We start from the raw sequence: 15301 nt of genomic DNA, 5'->3' as shown, positions 1-15301 counted from the left end.
GCACTGTTGTGGGGCCAAAGATAACATTTTGTATGGGTGATGGGTCCTCCACCAGTTCCAACGAGTTTCTGAAATTATGAGGATATTAATAATTAACTTAAGATTACAATTATGAATTTTTTGTTGCCAAGAACCCACTCTGTTTGCAAGTGACCCCCTTCCTAAAAATACAAAGTTTTTATAAAATGTTATTATTATTTATACTGAATGAGACTGTAAGATTAAGTGTACAAAGGTATGTATCTTTAATCATATTATTTCAGAATATTATCGGAAAATATACATTTTTTTTAATTAATTGCACAGACGTACGTTTTTAGCTTTTTTTTTTTTTACAATAAATATTGTTCTAAAACAAAAAATAATGTTAACAAAGCACAACAAAACATACAATAAAGTTTCAAACAATTTATTTACATACTGTATGCACACTTGGAATAAAAAAGTAATAAAAACAATACATATTTATTTTGTTTATTCAAATATATTTATTTTGTTTATATTAAAATGGTGGTGAAATGTTTCAGAAAAACTTGAAAATAAGCAACTATTAAACCCGTAGTGCATGTGTAGCCTGATCAAGCAAAACTTGCCAATTCATTTGACTGGCTTTTTCACGGCTTTCTGTGTCTAGTTAAAGAGTACAAAGACGACCCCATGGTGGATGAGGCGTCCATCCTAAGAAAGATGCGGAGGCTCACTGATTACTATGATGTGCACAAGGAAATTGGGAGGTGAGTCATCCGCCCGGAGCCTCACTTGGACATGCACCATTTATCTCTAATGATTTCCTCTGTCGGCCTAGAAATTCAAAAAGCCAACTCCATCAGCTCTCGCTGATGACAGATCTCAGGTCTTCTGACTCATCACACACGCCTAAGGTTTAATAAAGCTTCAGCCGAGGAAAGGGTTGGCACATTATTACAAATGCACTTTTAGTAGGGAAGTATGCAATTTCAAGCTCCACAATCAAAGAATGATTCAGCCACTTCAGAAGAGGCCTCAAGACCCTTGAAATTTCCCAGGTTATAAAAAATGGGATCTCTGTGCCTCATACAGATTTTTTAATAAGGTTTGTGCAGCTTCTGTATTGAATAACTACCCATAACCACTTTATATAAATATTAGGGCTGTCAGTTTAAGGCAATATGTTCAATAATATGGACATAAACAGTACATTAGCTTCTAAAGCCACTTGCATATTCATGGATTTACTCAACATGCTTCTCAAACCATACCAGTTTTGAACCATGTCGGGGTGAGTTTCCCAAAAGCAACTATGGTCGTAAGTTCCGTTGTTACCAAATAGAGTTCAATGGAACTAACGACCATAGTTAGCTAACTATGCTTTTGGGAAACGCACCCCAGATCAGCATCAATGCGACTTTGAAACTGCTTAATATATGATGGTCAAAGCCACATTTTAAAGGGAGGGTTATTTGTTTGACACAGTGGTACACTGAGCGCTCGACTGGGCGGAGGGGAGTGCAGCCATTGTGGCGCTGTATCTCTGCTCTGCATGCTGTCACTCTCTCTGTGCTTTAATTATAATCTTCATGGCCGACTGCCACCGTTCTATTAAGACCTGAACACGCTGCAAACCGACACATGCTACAGCACTACACACATAATAGCTCTTTTCCAAAACCTAGTGAGCTGTCTGCTCTAAAAGGATGTTAAGGCATCATAGGTGCACTTTTTGATGCTTTGTATCTTTTGGCAACATTTTGACCACAGATGGTGAACAGAAAAAGTTGATTATGCGTTTCATTCAATACTGAAAAATGTTGATGTGAATGTTCAAAATTGAGTATTTTACACAATATTTTTCTGTACGTACAACACTATTTAAAAGTTTGGGGTCGGTAAGATTTTTTGATGTTTTGAAAGTCTCTTATGCTCACCAGGGCTGAAATTATTTGATCAAAATACAGCAAGAACAGTAATATTGTGACATATTATTACTCTTTAAACATATTCATATTCAAACGTCTCTTTTCAATCTCATTATTTATTTCTGTGATGGGAAAGCTGAATTTTCAGCAGTCAACAGTCTTCAGTGTCACATGATCCTTCAGAAATCATTCTAATATGATGATTTGGTGCTCAAGAAACATTTTTTTATAAGGAATCATAAAAAATGAATGAAGAATTCACTAGGTTTTGGTGCTATTATGTAACACAAAGTATTGCCTATGGTGAGACTAGGCAAACACAATTACATTACAGCAATGAGGGTATGAGCAGAGTTAATTGATGGACTGGTATTGTACACCAAAGAAACTGGAAAAATAACATTAAAACAACCATTTATATTTGTAGTATTGTACCAAAAAACAGGTATTACAAAGTCATGTTACTGTGAATTGCAATAAATCTTTATTCAATTAGACTGGTCATTTTTAAAAGTGAAGAGTGTAATTTCTGTGCTACTAGTGGCATGCAACAAAACTGCAAAAGCATAATTTTAACACATTACATTTAAATTAAATAAGCATTAATTACTTATATTTTCTTTGACACAATCTTTTCATTGGTTGAATCATGCTATTGTTCCACTGATTATCAGTTAGTTTGCTGTTAATTAATAAACCATTTTTTCACCTTTTTCCCAAACAAATATTCTCATTTTCTATGATTTGATGAGAAATGTTCTTTCCTTAGAGGGGCGTTCTCATATGTGAAACGAGTGATACAGAAGGCGGGAAAGATTGAATATGCAGCCAAGTTCATTTCTGCTCGGGCTAAACGGAAGGCCTCCGCTCTGAGAGAGCTGAACATCCTGTCTCATCTAGACCATGAGAGGATCCTCTACTTTCACGATGCCTTTGAGAAGAAGAATGCAGTCATCATCATTACAGAGCTGTATCCTTTGTTAGAGCTTTAGGGATCACCGACTATAAAAGCAAGTTTAATTAAATGAAGTTATGTTTTTATTTTGAACTCTGTGACATTCAAAGTTTGTCATGACGAACTATTATCTTGTAGTTCATTGTGAGTCAGTCATACAGAAAAATGCTTGTGTAATCTGTACCCTATATATTCACACCTGCCTTAGTCATCTGCCTTAGAATCGTTCCGGTGTGTATGGTTTCGGTCCATCTGTGCTTTGACTGTCACAAATAGTTGGAATATGTGTCCTTCAGGACAGAGTCTCCTGGGAAGACACGCAAAGAAAGGATACTTACATAAAACATGCACTTATATTGATACAATCACAGTGTGGAGTCTTAAAGTCTTGAGTCCATATTGAAAATCTGAAATTCAAATCAAGTTTGAGCAGAAAATTTTAGCCTTTTAAAAAATTGAAAACACATAAAAGTGTGTAAAACGAATAAGAAATAGTAAGGTTTTGCATTACTTCTAGGTTGCAAAAGAAAAACAAAACAAATACTAAGACAGATGTTAATTGTTCAATTCAACTGTGAACTTATACTATTATTATTATTATATAATTTGTGATGAAAATTGTATTAAATAGAACTGGTATGTAACATAGATGCATTTTCACTTGTGGACAGATTTTTGGACCCTGCTGTATACACTATCTCGCATCCAATCTGGCACAATTACAACTTCCTCTCACATTTTGTAGTGATGATGAGTTGATCACAAGCTTTGCCCCATCACTGTGATTGTCCTTGACAATGTGTAAAGATGCCATGAGGAGCTTCTCGAAAGGCTTACAAAGAAATCAATAGTAATGGAGTCAGAGGTGGGTGAACCAGTTTGATCTTTCAAAGTGACCAGAAAAGTTTCAAATGTTTGAGCAGACTATTTTGTTCCGGTTTGTCACATTTGGTTTGTTGTGGACCATTTGTCTTTGCATCCTCTAGTTATCTAGAGGATAAAGAATGGATTCTTTTCAGATTTACTCAGAGAATTTCTGTAGGGACAGGACTAGCAAAAGTGACGTGTCCCTAAACTGTCTGAATTGTTTACTGCAGATCCGATCCAGCGTGAGGCAGCTGTTGGAGGGTATTAGCTATCTTCATCAGCATGACATACTTCATCTAGACATAAAGGTAAATGTTATGTAATTTGCTGTCATTACCATTTACTTCCATAAGTAAGCAATAATCACGGTAAGGATGTGTTGGCTAGACTCTTTTTTTTTTCCGCTCAGCCTGATAATATCCTCATGGCAGACCCTAGTAGTGATCAGATCCGCATATGTGATTTTGGAAATGCTGTAAAGTGCACGCCTGATGAGGCACAGTACTGCAAATATGGCACTCCAGAATTTGTCGCCCCAGAGATTGTTAACCAGACACCCGTCTCCAAAGCAACAGACATCTGGTAACGCACCTGGTCCCTCCATCACAAAACAGCTCTTGAACAAATCTGTATGCAGCCTCTAGTATCATGAATACATTAGTGTCTCACAATTCGACTTTTTTTTTTCTTACAGGCCTGTTGGAGTTCTAACATACTTATGGTAAGATTATTTCAATTGTGTCTATTATAATAAAATTATTGATATAATTGTATTATATTATATTAGTTTTTTTTAGAGTTTTGTTCTGCAATTGTATATTATGAAAATATGTTTATTATATATTTACTTAGAATGTTCATCACTAATACCAGTATCTTCAGTTAGACTTTATCAACAACTCTGTTTTGCAGTCTCACTGGAGTTTCTCCTTTCGCTGGAGAAAACGACCGCAGTTCTGTTCTCAACATCAGGAACTATAATGTGGCTTTTGAAGAAAGCATGTTTACCGACCTCTGCCATGAAGCTAAGGGATTCGTCATCAAACTGCTGGTGGCTGATAGATTGTAAGTGGAATCTAGGGTTCTTATCTGCTGCACCAATGTCCTGTTGATAATTTATTGTCGAGAAAATTATTTCTACTGCTAAGAGCACTTTGTGTTAACTGGCAATTTGTTTAATGTTGTTTTATCTGCAGGAGACCTGATGCTAATGAATGTCTTCGGCACCCCTGGTTCAAGGTAACGACAGAGTAGAGGAGTAAAGATGAAATACTCCTTTAGACCCATTGCTATCCAAATGTGTTACTTAAATGAATACAACATATCTGCCAGTTAATTTAAGTTGTAAACATTTCAGATCAAAGTATTTCTTCACTATAACTCTAATGGAAACAGTTATTTGCCATCATTGTTAAAATACATATTTCATTCTTTTAGACCCTGAATAAGGGTAAGAGCATCAGCACAGATTCACTTAAAAAGTTTTTGTCCAGAAGAAAATGGCAGGTAAGATTATGTTAGTGACATTTGTTCAGTGCTTAAAACATTATAGATTATTTGAGACTGTCATTGTAACAATGTTCGCCTATCTCTTTTAGCGATCTCTTATCAGCTATAAATCTAAGATGGTGATGAGGTCTATAGCCGAGTTACTGGATGACTTCTCCAGCCATATTTCCATTGCTGTTCCACGACATCTGAAACAAGGCTCACCACCACCTTCATCATCTTCAGATTCAGATGAAGACATCGATGAGCTGCCTTTTATCCCAATGCCCATAAACATGGAATTCTCAGGTTCTAGAATGTCACTGACTGAAATTGTAGGGGATGATGAAATGACAGGTAGACCGAATGGAAATGCTGCGAAGCCTGCTTCTAGCCATCAGATGTCAGAGCCCATGGAAGTGGAGATGTCAGAGAGAGAGGGTGGAGATGCAACTGCTAGGGGTAGAGCCAGGAAGAGGTCAACGCAAGAAGATGAAAAAGGCTCATCTGATGAAGAACCAGCAGAATTGGCCAAAATAGCCGAACAGGCAAAGAGACCAATGCGCAGAGGTTCAAGCATGGAGTCAGATGAGCCTGAGGGAGTGCGTCACAGAGGAGAGTTACGCAGAGGGAGCTCGGCTGACAGTGCCCTACAGCTCCACATCAAAACAGAGGAGGGCACAGAAGAAAACTCTACCGATGGAAGTAGAATTTTACAAAAGTCAGTATCTATGGAGCTTCCAAGGAGAAGCCCAAGTCCAGGAGCTGCAAAGCTGAGCCAGGAAGACTATGCCCTGAAATTGGAACTGATGAGGCAGAGACTTCTCAGGAGTGGCTCTGTAGACAACAAGATGAGTGGATTACGAGGACCATTGCTAGAGACATTAGGTATGGGGGATGAGAAGCGCTATGTGCGGGGGTCTCGCCTTGGTAACCCTCCACTTGTTAGAGCGGCATCCAGTGAGTCTCCTAAGGATGACATCCCAAAGACGAAGATACTCCGCAAGAGTGCTTCCTTTAGCCAGGGTGATTCAGAGCCCATGCCCCTGCACCGACGGATGGGAGCACCTCTAGAGATCCCACTGGCACAAATAGAAGAGAGACGACTGCAGGAAGCTGTATCTATGTCTGCTCTCACAGAGCCAGTGAAGGATTCTCGCCCTGTCACCCTAAAAATTCAAACGCCAGATCCAGAGAGACATGAGGAAGAGAAAATTGAGGAAAAAGAGTCAGCAGTCTACAAGGACAATAAATCTAAAGAAGTCATTGTTGTGTCAAAGACTAATGCAGAAATATCCAGAAGTGTTGATCAGAAATCTTGGGAGACTGATGCACAAGAGAATGTCCAGGCCAAGTTAGAGGAGCTCAGTGAAGAGTCTGAAAAAGTGGATGAAATTAAGCTGAAGACCCCCATAGCAGAGGAAACAATTGAGGAAGAGGAGGAAAGAGAGGATAAAGAACCAGAGAAAGAAGTGGAGCCTCTTGCTCCAGAGATTGAGGTTAAAGAAGTTGAGGATGAAGTAAAGGCATCACCAAAGTCTCCAGAGATCACCATTTCCACCAGCTCCATCATAGTGACCCCAACAGCTGCCCCAGCTCTCAGCCCCCAGAGTGTTGTCTCAACCTATGTGACTTCATCACTCCCTGCACGTACAGTGCTCCCAGATGGTAGGGTGTCTGCATATGCCAGTATCATGCAGACTATTATGGTACCATCGGTCCAGACATCCAGCCAACCCGATCCTGTTCCTGTACCTACACCTACAACAACATCCACCCCACCATCAGTTCCAGTCTATGCACCCATTTCCAGACACATCTCTGAACCAACCCTTTTGTCAACTTCTTCATCCAAACCAGACCTTCACCAAACCACTGAACATCCTGCAGTCTTTTCTCGGGTTGCCTCAACAGAACATCCTCCTAAAGAGCCAAGTCCTCCTAAGACTCCCACTCGTGCCTCCCCTAAGCGAGAGCCGTCTCCTGGATGCAACATTCGGGACCTTGCATCTGAAGAAGTCTTTGAAGCTCGCTTCAAGAAGCGTGAGTCCTCTCTAACTCGTAGTCTTAAACGCTTCTCATTCCAGAAGACTGAAGAAAAGCCTTCCACTGTTGCTCCAGAAACTGCAGAAGAAATGTATCGCCCAGGGCCAATTGGTGCACCTTTACAATTTGTACCAAGGAGGTTGGAGGAGAAGTCCAAGTCAGTTCAGGATCTTCGTGAGGCAGAGAAGGACCCTGGGTTCATGAGGAGACTCTCAATGCGCTTGAAAAGAACCCCATCAGTAGAGAGGCAGGAAGTGAAGCTCAAAGAGGAGGAAGCTTCAGCACCCAGACGTCGTCTGTCCTGGGCACTGGGAAGGAGAGGATCCCAAGAAAAGAAAGAGATTGAGATGGTGAGGTTGGATGGAGGTCCTGAGCCTCCCCCAGAGCCTGAGTCCAAAGCACCCTCAGAGTCACCGATCCTTGCCATGCGCAAGAAGATTGGCAGTACCATGGCAAGCCTATCAACAAGGATTAGGAGCCACTCTGAGGAAAGGAAAGCTGATAATGAAAGCAAGATGGAGAAGAGGACACCTATATTTACAAAAATGCGGCGTTCCACCTCAGAGGGTAGCAGTCTGAAGAGGATGGGTGTTCCACAGAATCAACTGGCTGCCCAATCAGGGAAAGGGACGTCATCAGAATCTCTCGATTCCATGTCAAGCATCCAGTCAGAATCAGCTGTTAAAAGTATGTTATTTTTTGGTTAATGCTTTTAATTTGATAATTCCTTCATGCTGTTGAAAGGCCATAATTATTTTCCAGGTGCAGAAATTGAGCGCAGATCACGATGGGACCGCTGGGGGTTGACAATGGGAAAAAGAGACAAGACGGTTTCCCAACCAGACATCCCAGCTTCCATTGCCAGGGAGAATGGCTCTCTCCGCTCTCGCCAGTACACACGTCTAACATCTGGTATTGGACATTTCATTTACGCATTTCACAGTAACTTGTGCACAAAATGAGACATCTATTTGATTACTTCCAGTTTTGTTATAAAGATTTACGTATGTCATCAGTGAATCAATTATGCATATGGACTTGCTTTGGCACAGCTGTGTGAGATAAATTATCTCACTAATCTTTTCACTGATTCTCTCAACAATTAGACTTCCCTCCTGTGTTCCATATCAAACTAAGGGATCACGTTCTCTTGGAGGGAGATCCCGTCACTCTCAGCTGCCTCCCTGCTGGCAGTCCTCACCCACGCATCTCATGGATGAAAGGTCTGATTCAAATTGTAATATAAACTTCTATGGGACTAAAGATAATATAATCTGACCTAAATTGAATGCAATATCCCTAACTGAATATACTGAATATAAAATAACTTTGCAATAAGTGTAAGTGTATTATCTCAGTGCTGTAGAGATTTTGTTCACTCTATTGGCTTAATGTTTTTTTTATCTGTAGAAATGAGAACTTTCAGTCTTTCACATTATCTCGTCTCAGCCAATATGGAGTACTTTGAGAGTTTAAGAAAAAATATAATATTTGCATAATAAATGCATATATTTCTTGGCAGATTGTTCTTTACTTTGATGGTCATTTATATTCATATAGGGGATAATCTACAGTCTGCTGGTCATTATCACAAAATAAACCTTGATAGGGTTAATAGGACTCCAACACAAATGATAATGTTAGATAAATGGACATGAAATTATTTAAGTTTAAATTGTTTTATGAGTTACAGAGTGAAATAAGAGATGTGGAACCCGCACAGCTACAGTATATAGGAAAACAGATTGTTATACAGCAGTATTACAATAACATTGTTTGTGATCATGCATATAGGATCCTAAATTATTTTTATTTCTTTAAATGATCCTTTAAAAGTATCTGTGCTGCACTAAACCATGAATTCTAGATGCATTAATAGTCATTGTGCTGACACAACCAAAACTATTTATTTTTTTGGCTATATATAGAAGGATCTCTTTTCATCTCAAAGTAACACCACCAAAGTCAAAGTCTAACATGTCAACATTAACATTAGAGCACAACAGGTTGTGGCTTTGAGATTATGATTTTGGAAAAAGTTCCCAACTAACAATTTTGCTTTTCAACTTTGTGTAATCTCAGATAAGAAGCCACTTGAAATCGACCCAAGGATGAACATGATATCCTGTCCTGACGGGAGACAGCTGCTGATGATTATGAAGACCACCAAGAAGGATGCAGGCCTTTATGAATGTGTGGCTTCAAATGCACTGGCCTCTGTCACCAGCTCATGCGTCGTGTCCCTTGCGCGTAAGTTTAAGACAAGAAGCAAATGAGGAACTGAAAGTCTGATAAAGGAAGGAGAATAGTTTGGTAAATGAGAAATAGATTAAGAAAACAAAGCAGAGAAGGAAATGTGCAAAGTTAGGGACCCACTGATACTTTTTAAAATATTACAATTGTATTCATTTATCCAAAGCAACTTAATATTCTGCTAGGGACAGTATTTGTGTATAAAATGCAGCAATGCAAAATAGATCATATCATGAACAAGAATGATTATCAATACATTAGTCAAACTCAAACTTCGAATACTGACAATTTCTGACATGGTTATGCGTGCGATTTTATGCATCACTTTTCTCAAACTTGATTAGTCACTGGGTATGCCCATATTGCATTGCCAAGCTCTCATTGAAAATGAATGAGATATGGTAATTTTGTTGCAGAAAATCACTGTCAGTGTGAAAACCCCTTAAGAAGAAAATAAGGGCTACAATGCAGCGTTCCTGAATTTCTCCGAAAAGTAAAGGCTAGAACAGAGATGAAAGAAGGACACAGTGAAAGAACAGTTAAATTTATTTTTTAAGAGTTAGTGCATAGCTCACAGCTAGACTCAGGAAGGAGCTCTTTTAGCCTTGAGAACAGAAATGCCATTGGCTTTCTAACATCGCGAGCAGGCTAATGCACTGCTTATCATTGTGCAAAGCTGTTTTCTCCCAGAACAGCAGGCCATAAATTATTCACTCCTTTTTGTGCTTCACAAAGCTGATTAATATGGAAAGGTGACTTGTTAGCAGAGGTGCAAATATCATGTAGCTGCCTTACCCGAGACAGTTTTTGTCATCGTCATCAATTTTTACATTAGTGTCTGGAATGTGGCTATTATAATATCCCTTTACCTGCAGGTTTCCCACGGTCAAGGAAAAATGTGGAAATTGTAAAAATGTGGAAAACCATGTGACTAGCAAATATAATTTTTCTAGTTATGTTCAGCTCTAAAATGTTTAATCAGCTAAAAAAAAACTGTTTGTCAATCCAGTTTCTATGAAATTTGCACTAAAGACAGTAACATACACTTACCTTTCAAAAGTGTCTCTCAGTGAAATTGTGGAATATTATTTCAATTTAAAATAATTTTGTATTTGAAAATTGTAAATAAAAATATATATATTTTTTTTTAATAATTTTGTATTTGAATATGTTTTAAAGTGTAATTTATTCTTGTGATGGCAAAACTGAATTTTCTGCAGCCATAACTCCAGGTTTCAGTGTCACGTGATCCTTCAAAAATCATTCTTATATACTGTTTTGACAATTAAGAAATATTATTTTCAATGTTGAAATCACTTAAGCTGCTTAATATATTTCAGGTTACTTTGATGGATAGAAAGTTCAAAACAATATATTGAAAATTGAATTTTTTTGCAACATTCAAAAAAATTTTTACTGTCGTTTTTGACAAGTTTAATATGTGATTGCTGAATAAAAGTATTCATAAAAAAAAAAATGTACTTACCCCAAACTTTTGAACAGTTTTTCAAAAGACAGATCAACTAAGAGAATTTCTAGTAGTGAACACTAAATATTATTTTGCAGGTCTGCCTAATAGTCCTGGGACTCCTGAGGTTCCTCAGAAGTATAAAAACACTGCTCTGGTGGTATGGAGACCCTCAGACACCACGGCACCATGCACCTACTCTCTGGAGAGGAAGACAGAGGGTTAGTTAATAGCATTCATTGTTTATCTTACTTTGATGATTTAGAGTGGGATTCCTGAAGTATATTGTTGAAAATATTGTCAGCTGTGTTCTCAGTATTCATTTTAAATGCAAAAAATTTTATTTTTTAAATAATGGTAATACTGTAATATGTTGATTTTCCTAAATTGCCTAGATTTTCTTGCTATTAGTTTTGTCCAATGTAAAAAATAAATAAATAAATAAATAAAAACTGGGTAGGGGAATGTAGAGGAAAAACAGTCACATTTCCTTCTGTTCTACTGCCCTCTTTTGGAAAGCATAGGTGTTGCAAACAATTCTTATTCATTACAAGTAACAATATAATATTTATTTTTGTAGGTGAGACTAACTGGCTGATAGTAGCCACAGGTGTTGCTGACTGTTACTACAATGTCACGGACCTTCCAACTTGTGCAGCATACAGGTTCAGAGTGGCCTGTGTGAACAAGGCTGGCCAGGGACCTTACAGCAATCTGTCTGAAAAAGTTGTCCTGGACTCAACAGGTGCACAAAAGCTTTGTGGTTCTCATCTATTTCATGCTGTCAGCAGCCAATATTTTACTAAACAAAACCATGTTTATTTTTGCTGCAGGTGTGACAATATTTAATGCATTTTGGGTTATAGTTTTTTTTTAATGTTCTTTGAAAACAAATGGCATGTCACAAAAACTGCCTAGCTTCTACAAAATGACAGACATAATCGGATGCATGGCTTTGATATATAATGTAATATAATATAATATGACTACTGTTCAAAAATTTGAGGTCAATAAGATTAAACTGATCAAATTGATCAAACATTAAATTTAAAGCACATTAAATTGTTCAAAAGTGACAGTAAAGACTTTTACAATGTTACAAAAACCTTATATTTCAAATAAATGATATAAATGTTATTTAATCACCAAATCTGTATATTGGATTGCTGTCTGAAGGATCATGTGACACTGAAGATTGGAGTAATGGCTGCTTAACATTGAGCTTTGCCATTACAGGAATAAATTACATTTTAATATATATTAAAATAGAAAACAGTTGTTTTAAATTGTAGTAATATTTCACAATATTACTGTTTTTTTTCTGTATTTTTGATCAAATAAATGCTGCCTTGGCAAACATAAAAGACTACATTAAAAATAGTTTGTAGCAACTTCAAACTTTTTAACAGTAGCGTAATATAAATTTGAATAGAACTTATGCATCTATGCATCTTCATTTTTCAAATTCAAAGTTATTTCTACAGCACCCCAAAAGTCCAGTGGAACAGTTGTTGTCAAGACACTTTCATCAGCTCCGGCTGCTGCGCCTACAGTGGTAACATCCACCATGACTTTACCTGCAATGAAGCCTGCTGCCATTAAACAGGCTGCAGCACCACCGGTGACTTCAGTGCCCTCTACAGTCCAGCCGGTAAAGCCTGTGTCTCCACCTGCTGCACCTGCATCAGCTACGACACCTTCCCCTGCCACCCTTCCCCCGACGCATCGTACTGTGCCTGATATCCGAACTCCATCCTCTAGTGCTCCTACCTCAGCGAAAGCTAAGACTACTGTCAACATCACTATGGCCAAACCCTCCCCAGGATCCCCTGCAGCTCAACCTCCTCCTGCCAAACCCTCACCACCTGTCGTTCTGCCCAAACCTCAGACCCCAGTCAATGCGGTCTTCCCCCCTCCTCAAACCCCTCCGGTGTCCCCGCCCCCTCTGGTCTCCCCTCCGCCTGCTATCGGCAAGCCTATCTCCTCAGTGCCTATGTATGTCCCGGCCACCACCACAGCACATGTGACTCCAGTCACCCCAAACACGCCTTCTCCTGCCCTGTCACCACCGGTGGTGTTAGTTACAAGTCTGAGTCCCGTAGGGGAGGGTACTGGCACACCCAATCGTACGACTCCAAGTGGAAGAGCCACTCCTTCTGGACGCATCACTCCTACAGGGCGCAGGACCCCTATAGGAAAACCTGGAGACTCGACCCTAAGGCAGGGAGTCCCACAGAAACCGTACACATTCATGGATGAGAAAGCAAGGTAAAGTGCTGTGACTGATCACATTTATATTACCTTGTACCAGTGTCACAAAAGAACATTTTTATGGCTGTTTATCATATCAACATCAAATAATAAAATCAAAACAACATCAAATACAAAAGTAGCTGTAATCCATATATCATGTTATGATAAACGCTTAACTAGAATAATATCATTTTAAATAATTGGTTAGTCATGTAAATCAGCTTTTGATGTAATTACTGTTCAAAGTTGTTGAGTTTTATTTTGTTCATTGTTTTCATACATGCATATTTATTTATTTTATTTGTTTGTTTTTATTTTTACTTTTTATTTATATTATGTTTTATTTTCAGACATTCATATTTTAAATGTTATTTATTATTCTTATAGTTGTATTTATTTTTATTTATTTTGTTTGTTTGGTTTATTTATTATTTTTGTTACTTTTATTTAGTTATACTTTATTTACAGACATGGATATTTTATTATTTTTATATTTTTATTTATTTGTGTGCTTATTTATTTGATTTATTTTGATTTTTATGATTTATTTTTTACTTTATTTTCAGACATGCGTATTTTCCTTTTTATTTTTTACATTTATTGATTGATTGATTTTTATTTATGTTTTTTATTTTCTAATTTTATTTTATTTTATTTTATTTTTTATGGGGGTCCACAAGTGGTAGTCCTAGGAAGCTAAGCAAGATAACACATGACTGAAGGGGGGAAAACACTAGTACTACTTCTTTTATACAGTGACACTTAAGCTGCATTTTTTAATTTTTGAATGTTTTTTGAACAATATTACAGAATATCATATATTCGCATATAAACCATATACAAGGAAATATAAATACTTTTAAAGCAAATAAAATCACAAAATAGTTTTTTTTTTTATAAAACAAATAATTAATTAAAACTGAACTTGACAGCCATTGATCCCCTTGTATTCTCTTCACCACAGAGGTCGTTTTGGTGTGATCAGAGAGTGTCGGGAAAATGCCACCGGTAACCTGTACATGGCCAAGATTGTGCCGTATGAACCTGAGAGCAAGCAGGCCGTGTTACAGGAGTATGACATACTGAAGTCCCTCCATCATGAGAAGGTCATGGCTCTGCATGAGGCCTACGTCACCCCACGCTACCTAGTGCTCATCTCTGAGTGCTGCTCAGGGAAAGAGCTGCTCTATAGTCTGATTGACAGGTCAGAGACTGCCGAGTACTTGTCTTGTGTCCTTAAATCATCGCTTCTCAATCCTTCCCTGACACTGCTTTGCATTGTGTGGTACTATATAAAAACACTTGGCTTGATGGCGTATGCACTACAGGGCAGTTACATGGTGGTTTTGAACAAAGCTACAAGTACTGAAAAATTATACTTGATTTAAAGGATGGGAACTGTCATAATTTTAATCAACTACAAAGCCAAAAACATATAAACAAAACCTAATAAAATACGTTTCATATTTGACTGTATTTAAAGGAATAGTTCACTCAGAAGTAAAAGTTCTTGAATTTCGGGCTTAAATTTCGGCACAGGATTGCGGGTATTGCGCATAATTCTACTCATTTCCGCAGGTTCGGGAAAACTGCCACAAATATTTCAGCGTGAAAGACACTCGGGACAGATGATGGGAAAGTATCATTTGCATGTGCTATTAAGTCTTACCAATTTAAACATTCAAGTGACTCCACGCGGCCCAGTAGTCTGCCAGGGGTCTTGGGTGTTCTACAGTTGAAACTTTTTTTTTTGCTTTCCTAATGATTTTCCTATCTGATGAAAATAGCGCGCAGCACGCTATATAGTTCACCTACGTGCACTTTGGGGGCGGTGCTAAGCGCTATTTGGCCAATGAATTGGCGTGATGGTATAAGGGCTTCAGACATTCGTCACACCAAAGGTGTTCCCAAAGCGATGACGTCATCGCAGCATCTCGTTCCCCTACTCAGGGAACCAAGGTTACATACGTAACCGAGATGTTTTCTCTTCCTCTTCTCAAAAGCAGCGCAGCATGGCCTCGCCCCCTTTGCTGCCTTTTCCCGAGGGCGGGGTTTATCTGGGTTTGTGATGTCATG

At 38.2% G+C, this 15301-nt stretch overlaps 1 protein-coding gene across 1 annotated transcript in view; it reads left to right on the top strand.

The window, feature by feature from the left end:
* The window catches only part of LOC107657495 (striated muscle-specific serine/threonine-protein kinase-like), a 91808-nt gene that overhangs the window by 71461 nt on the left and 5046 nt on the right, over nucleotides 1-15301 (top strand). Inside the window, exons 23-39 of the mRNA XM_016445599.1 lie at nucleotides 635-734; nucleotides 2665-2865; nucleotides 3658-3715; nucleotides 3948-4025; nucleotides 4127-4299; nucleotides 4412-4438; nucleotides 4630-4782; nucleotides 4914-4956; nucleotides 5155-5223; nucleotides 5316-7938; nucleotides 8014-8163; nucleotides 8358-8474; nucleotides 9334-9501; nucleotides 11071-11193; nucleotides 11553-11717; nucleotides 12445-13240; nucleotides 14190-14429. Coding sequence (XP_016301085.1) covers nucleotides 635-734; nucleotides 2665-2865; nucleotides 3658-3715; nucleotides 3948-4025; nucleotides 4127-4299; nucleotides 4412-4438; nucleotides 4630-4782; nucleotides 4914-4956; nucleotides 5155-5223; nucleotides 5316-7938; nucleotides 8014-8163; nucleotides 8358-8474; nucleotides 9334-9501; nucleotides 11071-11193; nucleotides 11553-11717; nucleotides 12445-13240; nucleotides 14190-14429 — 5284 coding nt within the window. The remainder of the gene's footprint in view (nucleotides 1-634; nucleotides 735-2664; nucleotides 2866-3657; nucleotides 3716-3947; nucleotides 4026-4126; nucleotides 4300-4411; nucleotides 4439-4629; nucleotides 4783-4913; nucleotides 4957-5154; nucleotides 5224-5315; nucleotides 7939-8013; nucleotides 8164-8357; nucleotides 8475-9333; nucleotides 9502-11070; nucleotides 11194-11552; nucleotides 11718-12444; nucleotides 13241-14189; nucleotides 14430-15301) is intronic.

This window comes from Sinocyclocheilus anshuiensis, unplaced genomic scaffold (assembly GCF_001515605.1).
Source record: "Sinocyclocheilus anshuiensis isolate Anshui unplaced genomic scaffold, SAMN03320099.WGS_v1.1 scaffold179, whole genome shotgun sequence".
Classification (NCBI taxonomy): Eukaryota; Metazoa; Chordata; class Actinopteri; order Cypriniformes; family Cyprinidae; genus Sinocyclocheilus; species Sinocyclocheilus anshuiensis.
This window is presented reverse-complemented; position numbering and strand designations above follow the sequence as displayed.